At 42.4% G+C, this 16,188-nt stretch overlaps 1 protein-coding gene across 3 annotated transcripts in view; it reads right to left on the reverse strand.

The window, feature by feature from the left end:
- Positions 1-16,188, reverse strand: part of DPF1 (double PHD fingers 1) — a 226,873-nt gene that overhangs the window by 73,150 nt on the left and 137,535 nt on the right. For all 3 annotated transcript variants that reach the window (XM_077482773.1, XM_077482782.1, XM_077482764.1), the window contains exons 5-7: positions 15,145-15,234; positions 7,337-7,415; positions 5,019-5,150 (exon numbers count right to left, since the gene is read on the reverse strand). In XM_077482773.1, coding sequence (XP_077338899.1) covers positions 5,019-5,150; positions 7,337-7,415; positions 15,145-15,234 — 301 coding nt within the window. The remainder of the gene's footprint in view (positions 1-5,018; positions 5,151-7,336; positions 7,416-15,144; positions 15,235-16,188) is intronic.

Raw genomic sequence — 16,188 nt, forward strand, 5'->3', positions numbered from 1 at the left:
TGCAAACCATTCATAATCCTGAACAATAGAAAAGCCAGATTAAACTTTGCCAAAAAACTTTGCCAAAACACATCTAAAAAAGCCAGACCCGTTCTGGAAAAGCATTCCTTGAACAGATAAAAATAAGATTAATCTGTACCGGAATGACGGGAAGAAAAAAGCGTGGAGAAGGTTATAAAACATGATGGAGGCAGTGTGATGGTATGTGCATGCATGGCTTCCAGTGGCACTGGGTCATTGGTGTTTATTGATGATGTGACAGAAGACAGAAGCAGCCGGATGAATTCTGCAGTGTTTAGAGATATACCGTCAGCCCAAACTCAGCCAAATGCAGCAAAGTTGATTGAACTGCGCTTCAAAGTACAGATAGACAATGATCCAAAACAAACTGCAAAAGCAACCCAGGAGCTTTTGAAGGAAAAGAAATGGAATATTCTGCAATGGTCGACTACTCAATCACCTGATTTCAACCAATTGAGCATGCATTTTACTTGCTGAAGGCAAAACTAAAGGCAGAAAGACCCACAAACAAAGAGAAACTGAAGACAGCTGCAGTTAGAGCCTGGCAAAGCATCATAAAGAAGGAAACCCAGTCCATTGGGTAATGCCCATTGGTTCCAGACTTCAGGCAGTCATTGCCAGTAAAGGATTCTCAACAAAATATTAAAATTGAACATTTTATTTATGATTATATTAATTTTTCGAATTATATTTGAGCCCCTGAAAATGGGGGGTCTGTGTACAAAAATGGTTGCAGTTCCTAAAATTTGTATTTGATATCTATGTTCCACCCCTTGAATTAAAGCTGAAAGTTTGCACTTCAAATTCATTTGGATTGTTTCGTTTTAATTTTATTCTGGTGGCATACAGAGACAAAAGTATGAAAATCGTGCCTGTGTCCAAATACAGTGGTGTGAAAAAGTGTTTGCCCCCTTCCTCATTTCCTGTTCCTTTGCATGTTTGTCACACTTAAGTGTTTCGGAACATCAAACCAATTTAAACAATAGTCAAGGACAACACAAGTAAACACAAAATGCAATTTGTAAATGAAGGTGTTTATTATTGAAGGTGAAAAAAAATCCAAACCATCATGGCCCTGTGTGAAAAAGTGATTGCCCCCTAAACCTAATAACTGGTTGGGCCACCCTTAGCAGCAACAACTGCAACCAAGCGTTTGCGATAACGTGCAATGAGGCTTTTACAGCGTCCTGGAGGAATTTTGGCCCACTCATCTTTGCAGAATTGTCCTAATTCAGTTACATTAGAGGGTTTTCGAGCATGAACGGCCTTTTTAAGGTCATACCACAACATCTCAATAGGATTCAGGTCAGGACTTTGGCTAGGCCACTCCAAAGTCTTCATTTTGTTTTTCTTCAGCCATTCGGTGGTGGACTTGCTGGTGTGTTTAGGATCATTGTCCTGCTGCAGAACCCAAGTTCGTTTCAGCTTGAGTACACAAACAGATGGTCGGACATTCTCCTTCAGGATCTCTTGGTAGACAGCAGAATTCATAGTTCCTTTTATCACGGCAAGTCTTCCAGGTCCTGAAGCAGCAAAACAGCCCCAGACCATCACACTACCACCACCATATTTTACTGTTGGTATAATGTTCTTTTTATGAAATGCAGTGTTCCTTCTACGCCAGATATACTTGGACACACACCTTCCAAAGAGTTCCACTTTTGTCTCATCGGTCCACAGAATGTTGTCCCAAAAGTCTTGGGGATCATCAAGATGTGTTGTGGAGAAATTGAGACGAGCTTTGATGTTCTTTTTGCTCAGCAGTGGTTTTCTCCTTGGAACTCTGCCATGCAGGCCATTTTTGCCCAGTCTTTTCCTGATGGTGGAGGCATGAACGCTGACCTTAACTGAGGCAAGTGAGGCCTGCAGTTCCTTGGATGTTGTTGTGGGGTCTTTTGTGACCTCTTGGATGAGTCGTCGCTGCGCTCTTGGGGTAATTTTGGGTGGCCGGCCACTCCTGGGAAGGTTCACCACTGTTCCATGTCTTCGCCATTTGTGGATAATGGCTCTCACTGTGGTTCGCTGGATTCCCAAAGCTTTGGAAATGGCTTTATAACCCTTTCCAGACTGATAGATCTCAATGACTTTCTTTCTCAATTGTTCCTGAATTTCTTTGGGTCTCGGCATGATGTGTAGCTTTTAAGGATTTTCTGGTGGACCTTACTGTGTCAAGCAGCTCCTATTTAAGTGATGCCTTGATTGTGAACAGGTGTGGCAATAATCAGGCCTGGGTGTGGCTAGAGAAATTGAACTCAGGTGTGGACAACCACAGTTATAGTATGTTTTAACAAGGGGGGCAATCACTTTTTCCACACAGGGCCATGATGGTTTGGATTTTTTTTCACCTTTAATAATAAACACCTTCATTTACAAATTGCATTTTGTGTTTACTTGTGTTGTCCTTGACTATTGTTTAAATTGGTTTGATGTTCCGAAACACTTAAGTGTGACAAACATGCAAAGGAACAGGAAATGAGGAAGGGGGCAAACACTTTTTCACACCACTGTATATATATATGGACCTAACTCTATGTTCTTGAGATACACTTCAACTAACCGCCTAGTACTAAGTATATTTAAAGACTTACTTTATAATCTAATAATATAAAATTATTATTATTATTATTATTATTATTATCATATACAAGGGCTTTACTAGTAATGCTAAAGTGGGTATACCTTGTTTTACCTTATATAGGTCATTCAAATTTCACATGTTGGTAGAGTAACTTTCCCTCTATAGCAACTCTTCTTGTTTTTCATTGCAGGTAAATAATGGATTCCAAGCAGAAGCAATGTGCCATCACTGAGATCTTGATGAAGTAGGGGTGCAGGTTGTCCGAAATCCACAAAAGGCTACAGAATGTTTACAGAGATGACAACAGTCATAAGAGAAATGTCTTGTTAATGGTGATTCTTGTCAATGGTGTCATCTCCGTAAAACATTCTGCAGCCTTCTGTGTATGGAAGACAACCTGCACCCCTCCTTTGTCAAGATCTCAATGACAGCACATTGCTTCTGCATGGAATCCATTATTTACCTGCAATGAAAAACAAGAAGAAGTACTATAGAGGAAGAGTTATTTTACCAAGATGTGAAATTTGAAAGACCTATGTAAGATAATCAAAAGAGTATTCCACTTACCAATGAACCCTGCTAAAGTGGGGCCAATATATAAAAGACTCTGACTGCTTTGCTGTGGTTTAGTCTTTTAGATTGGGATAGGAATAGGAATTTGTTATTAAATAAGGTCGTGTCTGAACATTGAAGCAACAAAATGGTGCAGAGTACTAAACACATTGTACAATCGCCTTTAGATCTACCAACAACTACTGTATGTCATTCAGGAGCCTGCATGACTGGATACAGACTGACACATATTACAGATTGAGATTTTGGTAAATTGGCTTTGAATCTTTGAGCCAACACTTTCACCCCCTTCCTGCCCAGGCCAATCTTCAGCTTTCAGAGCTGTCCCAATTTGAATGACAATTGTGCCGTCATGCAACACTGCACCCAGATGACATTTTTATCATTGTTTTCACACAAATAGAGCTTTCTTTTGGTGGTATTCACCACTGGGTTTTTTATTTTTTGCAAAATAAGCAAAAAAAGACAACAATTTTGTCTTTGTCTAGAGGACATTTAGAAAAAAACAAAAAAACCTTTTCTTAATTTCTACTATAAACATTTGCAAATAAGTGCCATTTGTTCTTCACTGATGTGCGGTGATGAGGCTGCACAGATGGGCACTGATGAGGCTTGCATTGATGGGCACTGATGAGGCTTGCACTGATGGGCACTGATGAGGCTTGCACTGATGGGCACTGGTGAGGCTTGCACTGATGGGCACTGATGAGGCTTGCACTGATTGGCACCAATGAGGATTGCACTGATGGACACTGATGAGGCGTTACTGATGAGGCTGCACTGAAAAGGCAGCATTGATGATCACTGATAAGCGGCACTGATGGTCACTGATAAGCGGCACTGATGGTCACTGATATACTGCACTGATGGGCATTGTTTGGCACTAATGAGGCTGCACTGATAATCAGTGCCCTGATTATCAGTGTAAATGTCCACTGTCACAGGGTAGCCGATTATCGGCTTACCTTTCCTCCCGCATTGACATCGCTGAGGAAAGGGACTGCCGATAACCGGTGAATGTTTACATGTCAGGTGTAATTGGACACAGCTGATCACATAGTAAAAGGCAGCTGTGATAGGCCTTTTCCCTCTATCCGTGATCAGCTGTGTCTGAAGAAAACAGCAATCACAGAGCACGCCTGATCTGGGGGAGGGGGGTTGGGGTTTGGAAGGACACCCTCCAAGAACTGGACAACTGCGCTATATCCATCTTTCGGCCATAGCACGGTTGGCTCTTTAAAGAGCAATTTAGATTGCTGTTCAGAGAGCTTTAGACAAGCAGTAAGGAGGCATTCTTACTCCCTGTTTTAACCCCTCAATCTCTGCACTACATCTGCCAAAAGTGACAGGGGGTATGATTCTAGAAACAGCCACCAAGCAAAGTCTGCGTACACCCCAGGCTACTGCATCTAAGGGGGATAGTGGTTTTGAGGGAGGTAACAACTTGGTTCAACCACAGGTGTTTTCCTACCTCTCAAGCCACACGTGTGAATGAGCCAAAAATGGTATGAATAAAATTCAGGTGGGAAGCATTTCAAGTTAAACTGAAGGACATAGGCGCATGCAGGTAGAAAGTTCACGACTAACATTAAAAAGTTTTATTGGATGCTTGAAACAGACTTCCAGGAAAGGTAATAAGTCAATTACCATTAAGTAAATTTAATAATGCTTGGCCGAAATATAAGTCTATCCTCAGAAAAAGAAATAAATAAATAAAAACAACCCCCTTCCGCTTAGTCTTTTTCCGCCACCACTCTTCTATGGGTCTCTTTGTGATCTCAGACAGGACTGTTTCTCTAACACACAGCATCTCACCTCCTCCGTCGAGGAAAAAGATATTACTCACGTTTGTGGTTATTTTTCCTGTGGAAAGGGATAAGATATCTCTCTGCATTCTCCTCACCCTCTTCCTCGGCCAAGTGAGTGTGGGTGTAATGGTAGCTGAGACCAGGTCGGTTCTTGTATCTCTTGCCACAAACTGGAAAAGAAGTAGAGCTTACCATCACTCAATGCTGCTAAACCAAAGAGACACGCTTCAACTTATACAAAATATACATCAGCTCTAGTAAGGATACTACACACTAATGAGATTAAAGTGGTAGTAAACATTGCATAAGAAAAAAAAGGTGCAGATTTACGGCCAAGGCACAGGCCTCTGAAGTAACGGCACAGGTATGCCGCTCCTTCAGAGCGTATGCAAATGTGACGTCACCAGCTGCACCCTGCCACTTTAACCAAGCTGATAGCATGCTTCAGCACTTCTTGAAGTCTGTTGAAAGCCTGCTAGCAGCTTGCTTAAAGTGGCAATCAGCACTCCCATTAGGATTTTGTTCAACATTTACAAACTGGAGTTGAACGGCTTGCTGAAAGCTCTGCAAATGCTTGCTGTTTACACTGCTCTCATACAAGCTGAAGCCAGCGTGAAACAGGCTCTGCAAAAATAATCCATACGTTGGTTGTGGTCGCGTGCGCTGCTCTATACACACCACACATGCCATAGTACATAGTTCATAGAACATCTCGGGAGTAAGCAAGAAAGGGTATCTATATTCCTATATACAGTGGGACCATGGAGAAAGAACGTAGCCGCCCTCAGGAAGTCGCATCACAGCAGCCAAAAAACGGGAAATTGGAGATTTCTAGGAGGCTGAGAACAATAGAAGGGGCTTTTATTGAGTTAAGAATACGTACTTGAATAGAATTTTGTTTTTTGGTTTAGTGTCACTTAAAATGAATAATAAGAATGGTCAGGAAAGGCCAAATTGCTGTTCACTATAGGTAGATCAATCTGTCACTGTTCTTCTCAAGGAACCCCCACAACCTCTGGAGGAACCCATGAGGCCCTGGTTGATATAGGCTGTACTTGACTGTGACACTCACACAACAAGTCCAGCAATCAAATGCAAAGGTGTTCCAATTATTTGTCAGTGAATAGATCTACATACTGTAGCTGGCCTTTTAGAAATTAGTATGACTAATACAATAATAAATAAAGGCCAATTTCTATTAATGGGTTCTGCTTACTGTTTACTGTACTGGCTTCAGCTTGGTCTCCTATCCATGGGAGAACCCCCACTAATATGTTTTGGCCAGTAAGGGCCTAATCTATGATTTCTCCCATGGTTACCACGCTGAAGACATACACTATATTATAAAAAAAGTATTGGGACACCTGCATTTACACGCACATGAACTTTAATGGCATCCCAGTCTTAGTTCGTTGGGTGCAATATTGAGTTGGCTCACGCTTTGCAGCTATAACAGCTTCAACTCTTCTGGGAAGGCTGTCCACAAGGTTTAGGAGTGTGTCTATGGGGATTTTTGACCATTCTTCCAGAAGCGCATTTGTGAGGTCAGGCACGGATGTTGGACGAGAATGCCTGGCTCGCAGTCTCCACCCTAATTCATACCAATGGTGTTCTTTTGGGTTGAGGTCAGGACTCTGTGCAGGCCAACTTCCTCCACCTCAAACTCGCTCATCCATGTCTTTATGAACCTTATTTGTGCACTGGTGTGCAGTCATGTTGGAACAGGAAGGGGCCATCCCCAAACTGTTCCCACAAAGTTGGGAACATGAAATTGTCCAAAATGTCTTGGTATGCTGACACCTTGAGAGTTCCCGCGCCCCATAATCCCCCCTCCACCAAATGATTTGGACCAGTGCACAAAGCAAGGCCTATAAAGACATGGATGAGCGAATTTGGGGAGAACAACCTTTGGGATGAATTAGAGCAGAGACTGCGAGCCAGGTCTTCTAGTCCAACATCAGTGCCTGACCTCACAACGGTGCTTCTGGAAGAATGGTCAAATATTCCCATAGACACACTCCTAAATCTTGTGAACAGCCTTCCCAGAAGAGTTGAAGCTGTTATAGCTGCAAAGGGTGGGCCAACTCAATATTGAACCCTACGGACTAAGACTAGGATGCCATTAAAGTACACGTGTGTGTAAAGGCAGGTGTCCCAATACTTTTGGTAATATAGTGTATTTGACTAAAAAGAGCTCACTATGACGAGGTAGTGTGCGGATGGGCGGCATTTTGTTGTAGCCCTTGATGTGTCTGACGAGCCAGTATTCAACCTGGCCAGCACCCGCAAACACTGTGGGATAACAGATTGGGCAATACGAGTGGTAGCTATCTAATTAGATTTTCGGTCCACTTACTGTCACACACATAAGGTTTGTCTCTATCTTCTAAGGCGGAAGCATCCTGTCTCTTCTTCAAGCCACCAATTCCACAGGCCTATGGAAAAAATCATGTTACATGATATAGTCTGGTACGTTCCTCCAATACCGCATACACTACACATCTTCCAAATCCCCTACTTATACTGCAGCACCCTCCCGCTCCCTGCCTTTCTATCCAACCAAAACTTTGCATGAATCAATCTTTTGCTGGGTCGTGCTGTCTAGGAAGCCATATGACCTGGCAGCTTCAGGTGGCACTCATGGAGGCACAGTGTGGCTCATTGTCGTTGAACTTGGTAATACCACAAAACTTCCAACAGGGAGCCAAGTGCAGACAGTAAACCAAGGAGCCAAAGTAATTATAAAAGTCACACTGGACTGCTGCTACCGCACTCAAATGACCAAATGAGAAACAGAGAAAAACAGAAACAGAATTGGGAAGCGCAGATCCAGGAGGTGGCAAGGAATCAATTGCAGATGGAATCCATGTGAAATTTAAAACAGTTTATTACGGATAAAACATGTCACCAATACACAGTACAAATGGGAAAAATCGTCAGAATGGTCAAACTCACTGTGATAATGCCAACAATGGAGCCAAAAGGTGGTGGAGAAATGGCTGTCCTGCTTCCATGAGGGCTGTGGACAGAGGGGGCTGCAGACCAAAAAATGGAAAGCCTGAAAACACTTTCCAACAGCTGGGACCGGTGACCATAACCAAAGCCGGGCTACAGCAGGGAGGGGAAAGGCTAGGTCCAGATCCAGGAGTCACGATCACTGCATGACCAGAGTGGAAAATGGCAGAGCCACTGCAGTGGCAGGTGAGACCAGAGATGGATGCTGGAGGGGCCGGCGGGTATGAGGCAGAGCTGCAAGGTGTCTGGACACCACAAGACTCCTCCCCGGCCACGTCACATGCTCTGACTGCAGGCAGACATCAGCAAAGCCTGATGGATCAAATGGATCAGAGCAGGAGATGTGATGAGTATCACAGCAGGTGCCGGAGCTTGAGCGGTATATGATTACATGTTTCGGGGGTTTAACCCCTTCCTCAGATAACATGCTCAAAATCCAGCATAGAAGAGGGATTTTATAGTCACGAGGCGGGACAACCAATTGATCCACCACCAATCATCCAATACCTGGATATTGTGACGAGTATCATGGAAATACATTTAAAAACAAAAATAAATATTAAAGGGGTTATAAAGGTTTGTGTTTTTTCACCTTAATGCATCCTATGCATTAAGGTGAAAAAACACCTGTCCATGACCGGCCCACACAGCCCCCCCGTTTACTTACCTGAACCTTTGAACGTGTCCCACTGTCTAATAACATAATCTTTGCCCGCCCTATCTGTAATGGAAGGGTGGCCATTGGGGATGGACTGGCAGGTTAGATACCCCCTCTTTTTACATTGGAAAATACCAACACGATTGTCAAAATAACCTCTAATATTGGTCGGTTTGTCACACCGAGATTTGGAGATGCTCGAAGCAACCATGTTTTTCAAAGTACGGGTCCTTCTAAAAACAACTTGGGGTACCTCTGGGAGAAGAGGACCAAAATTCAGGTCAGCTTGGAGAATAAGCCAATGTTTATTCATGACCTTAGTGATGTTTCTATAGTTGCTATTAAATCCTGTGATAAATCTAGCACTCTGTTGGGATAGAGTGTTATTGTGTTTACGTTTGGGACAACCATCCGCACAGGATGTAAAGGCCTCTGAAAGAAGATCCTGAGGATACCCCTTTTCCAAGAATTTTTTGGTCATGGTTTGGCTCGTGGATGTGTAGTCCTCAGGTTTAGAGCAATTTCTCTTCAATCTGAGAAATTGGACCTTAGGTATGTTCCTTTTCCAGGCCAGGTGATGGCAACTCTCAAAATGAAGGTAAGAGTTGCCTACCACCGGCTTGTAATGGTTCTTAGGATGTATCATGCCGGCATTGTGGAACAAATTTTGGTCCAGAAACATCAAATGGTCTGGGTCGACAACATATGTGAAGCTGAGACCTGGCTCGCTCGCGTTACAATGCTTCAGAAAGGACAGAATAAGATCTTTAGTACCATTACCAAATCAGAAGCACATCGTCAATGTATCGACCATAGAAGACGATGTGCTCTGGGTAGGGATTGTTATGCCAAACAAAAAGTTGTTCCCACAACTCCATTGTTATATTAGCATAACACGGAGCGAAGCTGGCTCCTATTGCTGTGCCCCTGGTTTGAAGATAAAATGTATCCTTGAAAACAAAATAATTATGCTCTAAGCTAAATTTTGTACTGTCCACCAGGAATTCAGCCTGTCGTGAGTCATTGGTGGATAGGAAGTGACTAAGTGCCCTTATTTCAACTCCATGTGCAATTGAGGTGTACAAGGAGCACACGTCAAAGGACGCCCATAGGTTTTGATTCTCACACCTATACTCATGTAAGTTTTAAATAATGTGTCCAGAGTCTCTAATGTATGAAGGTAATTGATGAACAATTGGCTGCAAAAAACAATCAATGTATTAGGACAATCTGGAAGTAAAACTGTTAGTGCCAGCCACAATTGGTCTTCCTGAGGGATTCGATAAAAATTTGTGCACTTTTAGCAAATGATAGAAGTAGAGAGTACTACATAGTGTCGTTACAAGGAAAAGTCCTTCCCTCTACGTTAATACACCTTCCTTTGTGCCCTCATCAACTAAGTCTCTCAGGTCAAGTTGGAATTCAGGAAGGGGATCTCTAGGCAGTATCTTGTAGGTATCGGTATCAGCAAGTAGCCTAAAGGATTCATTCAAATAGTCTTTACGGTTATGTACAACCAAGCTGCCTCCCTTGTCTGCTTGTTTGATAGTGACACTCGAATCGTTCTCTAATGAGCGTAAAGCCTGGCGTTCAGCCTGAGTGAGGTTTTGTGTAGGGCGCAACTGCTCATTACACATCTGCATCAGATCCCTATAGACTACTTGATAAAATGTATCAATGTATGGTCCCTTGGATTGTGAAGGGTAAAATGTAGAGATGGGGCGAAAACCTATAATAGGGTTCAAAACAGGATCTATTTAACGCTCTACAGGGGAAACAATGGTTGGAGTATTTTTGGCATAATGGAGCTTCACTGTCAAGTTTCTAATGAAATGATACATGGGCAAAACTTAATCCCTTCCTGAGTAGGCAGTTTGGGCATCATCAAGGATGTGAGAGGCCAGATTGTAAATTTTAATAGTACTTAGATGGGAATCTTATCTTTCCAGTCTTTTTTCGTTAGTCTGTCATCGTCTTTCCCCACGTCTACCTCTATGAGTTTTCTTTTTCCTTCCAGAGGGGTAGTGGGGGACAGTACTAAAAAAGAAGGGTCCTCACTGAGAATATTGGAAGACTCTGTTGCTGTGCAAAGGATTGGAGAAGTGGCTGGCTCTAAATCCTCAGAAATATTGGCGACAGGACTAAACCTATTGGTAATGGGAAAAAGGACGGATACAATATTGGTGTGATCAATAACTTGGTCAGGGCAAGATGGCCCTGAGGTGTTTACAACACTAGTTGGAAAAGGGACAGTGATGGGAGGGACTAAATCATTGGAAACGGGCAAAGGTGTAAGCCCAGAGGACATGGGCACACTCAGTGTACCAGTTGGAGTCAAATCCATATTATAAATGAGGGAAGGTGTATTATTTACCACAGGCTGACCAATAGTGGACATATTATTAGCTGAGAATATGTCAGATTTTTTATGTTTATTACCTTTTTTACTGTTTTTGTTGCTTTTAGTATTCATATAGTGTTTGTTGGAGTGGTTACCACCAGCAATCCTATTGTTGTTGTTACTTACCAAATGTGTATTTGGTAAATTAGACCCAGTGGATCGACTCAACTGAAATATTTTACCCTCTTTATAGTCTCTTAAATCTTGCTCAAACAAAGTTTCTTATGCACTAATTCGTCCTCAAATTTCTTAATTTTATCATTGAGGACTTGATACCATTCCTCAAAGAGGCAGGAAGTGGCAAAGCCACGGGTGATCCTTTCATGTTCACCCACGGCTGCTTTGGCTTTTTCCAAAATCCTGTCTCTTTGTTTGATGATCAGTTGTATCCATTTATTGGTGCAAAATTGGAATAGGCACCAATCCTTAACCAGGTCCTCATCAAGAAAACCCCATTGATTCTTTATTCTCAGTCCTCTAGGGGTTATTTTAAGTTCCAAATATTTCTCCAGGAAGGACCCACCCTTGGATACATTCATATTGCCTAGCATGTTGTAAGGCAAAAAAAGCTTTCCTCATATGGACGTCAAACTCCTCAGTGTGTGGAGGTCGGGGTCCCCTGGTGGAGTCAGTGGAACTAGTCACAGAGGATGAATGAGTGTTAGAAGTATGAATAGACCCAAAGAGGGAATTAAGTATGGCAATTCTGTCAGAATGCATGTTGCTGGGGAAATGGCGGAGACAGACAAACAGACAAGCCTAAAGATAACTCACACACAAAAATAAAAACAAATTAAAAATCGATCCATTAAAAGAAAACAGAAACAGTTGGCAGAATGCAATAACATCTGATGGAGATACAGATTATCAACTGAATAATAAATATGTATAAGAATGACAGCATAAAAGCATAAAAGGCATTCATTTCCAGGTCAGTAATGGCTGATCTGGGGAAACCAAGGTGTACAATTCGCAGCCATGGAAAGGGTAAAAAAAGCATGAAAATTCCGACAGGGAGCCAAGCACAGAAAATAAACCAAGGAGCCAAAGTAATTTTAAAAGTCAGACTGGACCACTGCTACCGCACTCAAATAACCAAATGAGAAACAGACAAAAACAACAAAATTGGGAAGCGTAGATCCAGAAGGTGGCAAGGAATCAATTGCAGATGGAATCCATGTGAAATTTAAAACAGTTTATTGCTGATGTAACCAATACACAGTACAAATGGTAAAAATCATCAGCATGGCCAAACTCATTGTGATAGTGCCAGCAATGGAACCAAAAGGTGGTGGAGAAATGGCTGTCCAGCTTCCGTGGGGGCTGTGGACAGAGGGGGCTGCAGACCAAAAATGGGAAGCCTGAAAACACTTTCCAACAGCTGGGAGCGGTGACCATAACCAAAGCCGGGCTACAGCAGGGAGGGGAAAGGCTGGGTCCAGATCCAGGAGTCACGAGCATTGTATGACCAGAGTGGAAAATGGCAGAGCTGCTGCAGCGGCAGGTGAGGCCAGAGATGGATGCTGGAGGGGCAGTGGGTACGAGGCTGAGCTGCAAGGTATCTAGACACCACAGGACTCTTCCCCGGCCACGTCACAGTCTCTGACCGCTGCCTGATGGACCAAATGGATCAGAGCAGGAGATGTGATGAGTATCACAGCAGGTGCCGGAGCTTGAGCAGTATACGATTACATGATTCAGGGTTTAACCCCTTCCTCGGATAACACGCTCAAGATTCAACATAGAACAGGGATTTTATAGTCACGAGGCGGGACAACCAATTAATCCACCACCAATCATTCAATAGAGGGATATCGTGACGAATATCATGGAAAAACATTTAAAAACAAAAATAAATATTAATGTTAATTCATTATCGTACAAGGGATTAAAAATACTGTTTTTCAAATGAATAGTAACAATATATATATAAAAAAAAAAACGTAGGACAGCGCTGCTGGCCTCTGCTCCTGCCTGTGTGCCAAGTGCAGTAGCTGAGCAGGAAACTGCTAGGAAGCATCACTGAGCTGAATACGTGTGTGCTACTGTCTGGGGTGACTATCTGGCCCCCAGCATGTCCCTGCTCCATTGTCTCCTTTAATTTGAGTATGTTTCAGTTTGAGCTATTGAGCTCGGTAAGTAATAGGCTTTTGAACACAAGAAATAAACACAAGAAATAAGAAAGAACAGGAAAAAAGTGAAAGAAATTAATATCTCCACCAGATGGCTGCCTGTAAAGACATATTAAATCCCAACTCCAGGAATCTTGCAGTGGGATTGAGCCTGCAAATTCTAGTTACATCTAGGGTATGTAGAAAAGGAGATGTACTTACCTGGTTCTCTGCAAAAACATACACAAGAGGGTGCATTATCACCAAAACCATTTATTAAAAACACACAACAGTGTTATACTCACAAAGTAGGAATAAAATCAAGCTTTCAGGGGACAAACCCCATTCCTCAGAAAGCTCTGAGGAAGGGGGTTTGTCGCCCGAAACATGTAAGCTTTTCCACCATGTGGCAATAGAGTCATCCTCCTCACCAGCTGGAGCAGCTAATATGACAAGCTTGATTTTATTCCTACTTTGTGAGTATAACACTGTTGTGTGTTTTTAATACATGGTTTTGGTGGTAAGGCACTAGGCGTTTGTGCCCTCCTGTGTATGTTTTTGTAGTGTTTGGAGGAGTGCTCAATCTGAAGAGGGCTGCATCACTGAAACCACTGCCTGCCATAGTCCTGTTTTCTTGGGAAGTCCTGGGATTGAGTGTTGGATGGTGTTTTTTTTTGGCTTACCCTATTCTCTGTGCTACTAGAGTGGTCCCCACAGCATCTTCTCCTCCATGCTCCAGAGGTCCAAAGTCCTCACATCATCAAGACCAATGCAGGGTCCATTAGCCCTGTGCTGCATGTGAGGGCATCTGCTGAGCATGGAGGAGTGCCACCTGCTGGGTGGAACAGGTAGGTAAAAACTAAATGGGCAGTTAAAGCGGACCTTCAGTCATTTCTTCAACTTTCCATCTATTACATCTTCTGCCCTTGTTGTTTTAACTTTGGATAGTAAAACATTTTTTTCTGCCAGTAAATACCTTATACAGACCACTTCTTGTTTCTTGTCTGATCATTAGCCTAGGCATATGACATCACGCACAGCTCTCGCTCTCTCTTACTTTTGTGACAGTTTGCCAGGAAGGGAGCGGGGTGAGTCATAAGAGGGCCAATGAGAGCTGCAGAGCTGGAGGCGTGTCTCTGTGTAAATCCAGGAAGTGAACAGGCAGCAGCTTCAGCTGCCCACAGTTAAAATGGTTGTAGCTAGACTTAGTGGAGGGAGATTTCTGCAGCATATTTGGCAAGTACAGAATCAAAGTATATATAAAAGAATATGCAAAGTGGTTGGAGGAAAGCTTCAGAATGGCAATGATGTTTTTATTACAAATCATGTGTGCAGACTGCAGTTCCTCTTTAACCCTTGGGATGTTGGGCTTTAAATATTCATATGCCATTCTTATTTATAATATTAAAAGAAATGTTTTCAAAAATGAAATCTTTTAGTCCTGAATATATTAAATAGAGAATTATTTACATGGACCTTATCAGCTATTCTATGGTGCTTTATTGCATACAAGACACATTACTCAATGCACTTCTAATATTGTGGTATACTATTGTGAAAATACTGAAACTCCCCCCACCTTAAAAGACTACGTCCTCACTTCTCGACTCCTCTGCCTTTAATTTTTGTGTTTCTTCCTCTTGGCTCATCATCCCACATCAATTTATGTTGTAATAAAGGATATTTGTTCAACTATCACAGGCTGGAAATGGGAGATTTTCAGTGCTTTTCATATTTTTTCCTTGAATGCATGTTATTTATAAAACACAATTATGCATATTTGTTCGACTGTTAAGTGCACTAAATAAATAGCAGAAGAGCTGCTTACATCTCACACTAATATTATTGTCCTCTGATGTCTTTTCTATTTCCTCTTCTTTTCCCCATTCTACCTTTTCAGTTAAGCTTTTCCTCTACCCTCGTCCCGACCCACAGTATCTGCTCTTCCATTTTTAATGTCACATCTCCGAGTTCTCTACCTTTCCTTTGGCTCTGTTCTTGCGTTTTGGGGTATCGTCTTCCAGGTCATCGGCCTCTAGTTCGTGTGGCACGTCTCCAACTTGTGTTTTCTGGAACCGCGAAAATCAGATTAAAACTTCTCTTAAAGGACAAGTGAACTTTCAACAAATAATGCAGCATTGCTGTTACAGCTAGAGAATGCCATGCCAAATAATACATGTAAAAAGATAAATATTTGCAAAAGAATTTATGGATTCAACTATTTGACCTATGCAAGGCGAGCATTTCAAATGCAACTCAATCATATATAAAAATGTTACAACTGACCTAGTTGCTGAGTGCTGATCATTTTTTATCTCGGCATTCATGTTCCTCTAGTACAGTGGTGTCCAAACTGTGGCACACAGGCTGGATGTAGCCCTTTGCTTGTCTTTATCTAGCCCTTGGGGCACCATTCCATCCATTGAAATTAAGGATGGGGCACCATTCCAGTCACTGAAACCAATAATGGGACACTATTTCACCCACAGATACCAATGATGGGACACTATTTCTCCCACAGACACCAATAATAGGACGCTATTACTCCCACTGACAGCAACGATGGGTCACTATTTTTCCCATAGACACCAATGATGGGACACTATTTCTCCCACAGATACCAATGATGGGACACTATTTCTCCCACAGACACCAATGATGGAACACTATTACTCCCACTGACACCAATAATAGGACGCTATTACTCCCACTGACAACAACGATGGGTCACTATTTTTCCCATAGACACCAATGATGAGGCCCTATTCCTTTAACTAACACCAACGATGGGACACTATCCTTCCACTAATACCTATGATGGATCACTATTCCTCTAACTGACACCAACGATGGGAAACCAATGATGGAACACTATTCCTTCCACAGATACCAATGGCAGGACACTATTTCTCCCACTAACACCAAGGATGGGGCACTATTCCTCCTACTGACACCAATGATGAGACACTATTTCTCCTACAGATGCCAATGGTGGGACACTATTACTCCCACTGACGCCAATA

The sequence above is a fragment of the Lithobates pipiens genome, unplaced genomic scaffold (assembly GCF_037356315.1).
Source record: "Lithobates pipiens isolate NorthernLeopardFrog02 unplaced genomic scaffold, aLitPip1_a1.2 Scaffold_1, whole genome shotgun sequence".
Classification (NCBI taxonomy): domain Eukaryota; kingdom Metazoa; phylum Chordata; class Amphibia; order Anura; family Ranidae; genus Lithobates; species Lithobates pipiens.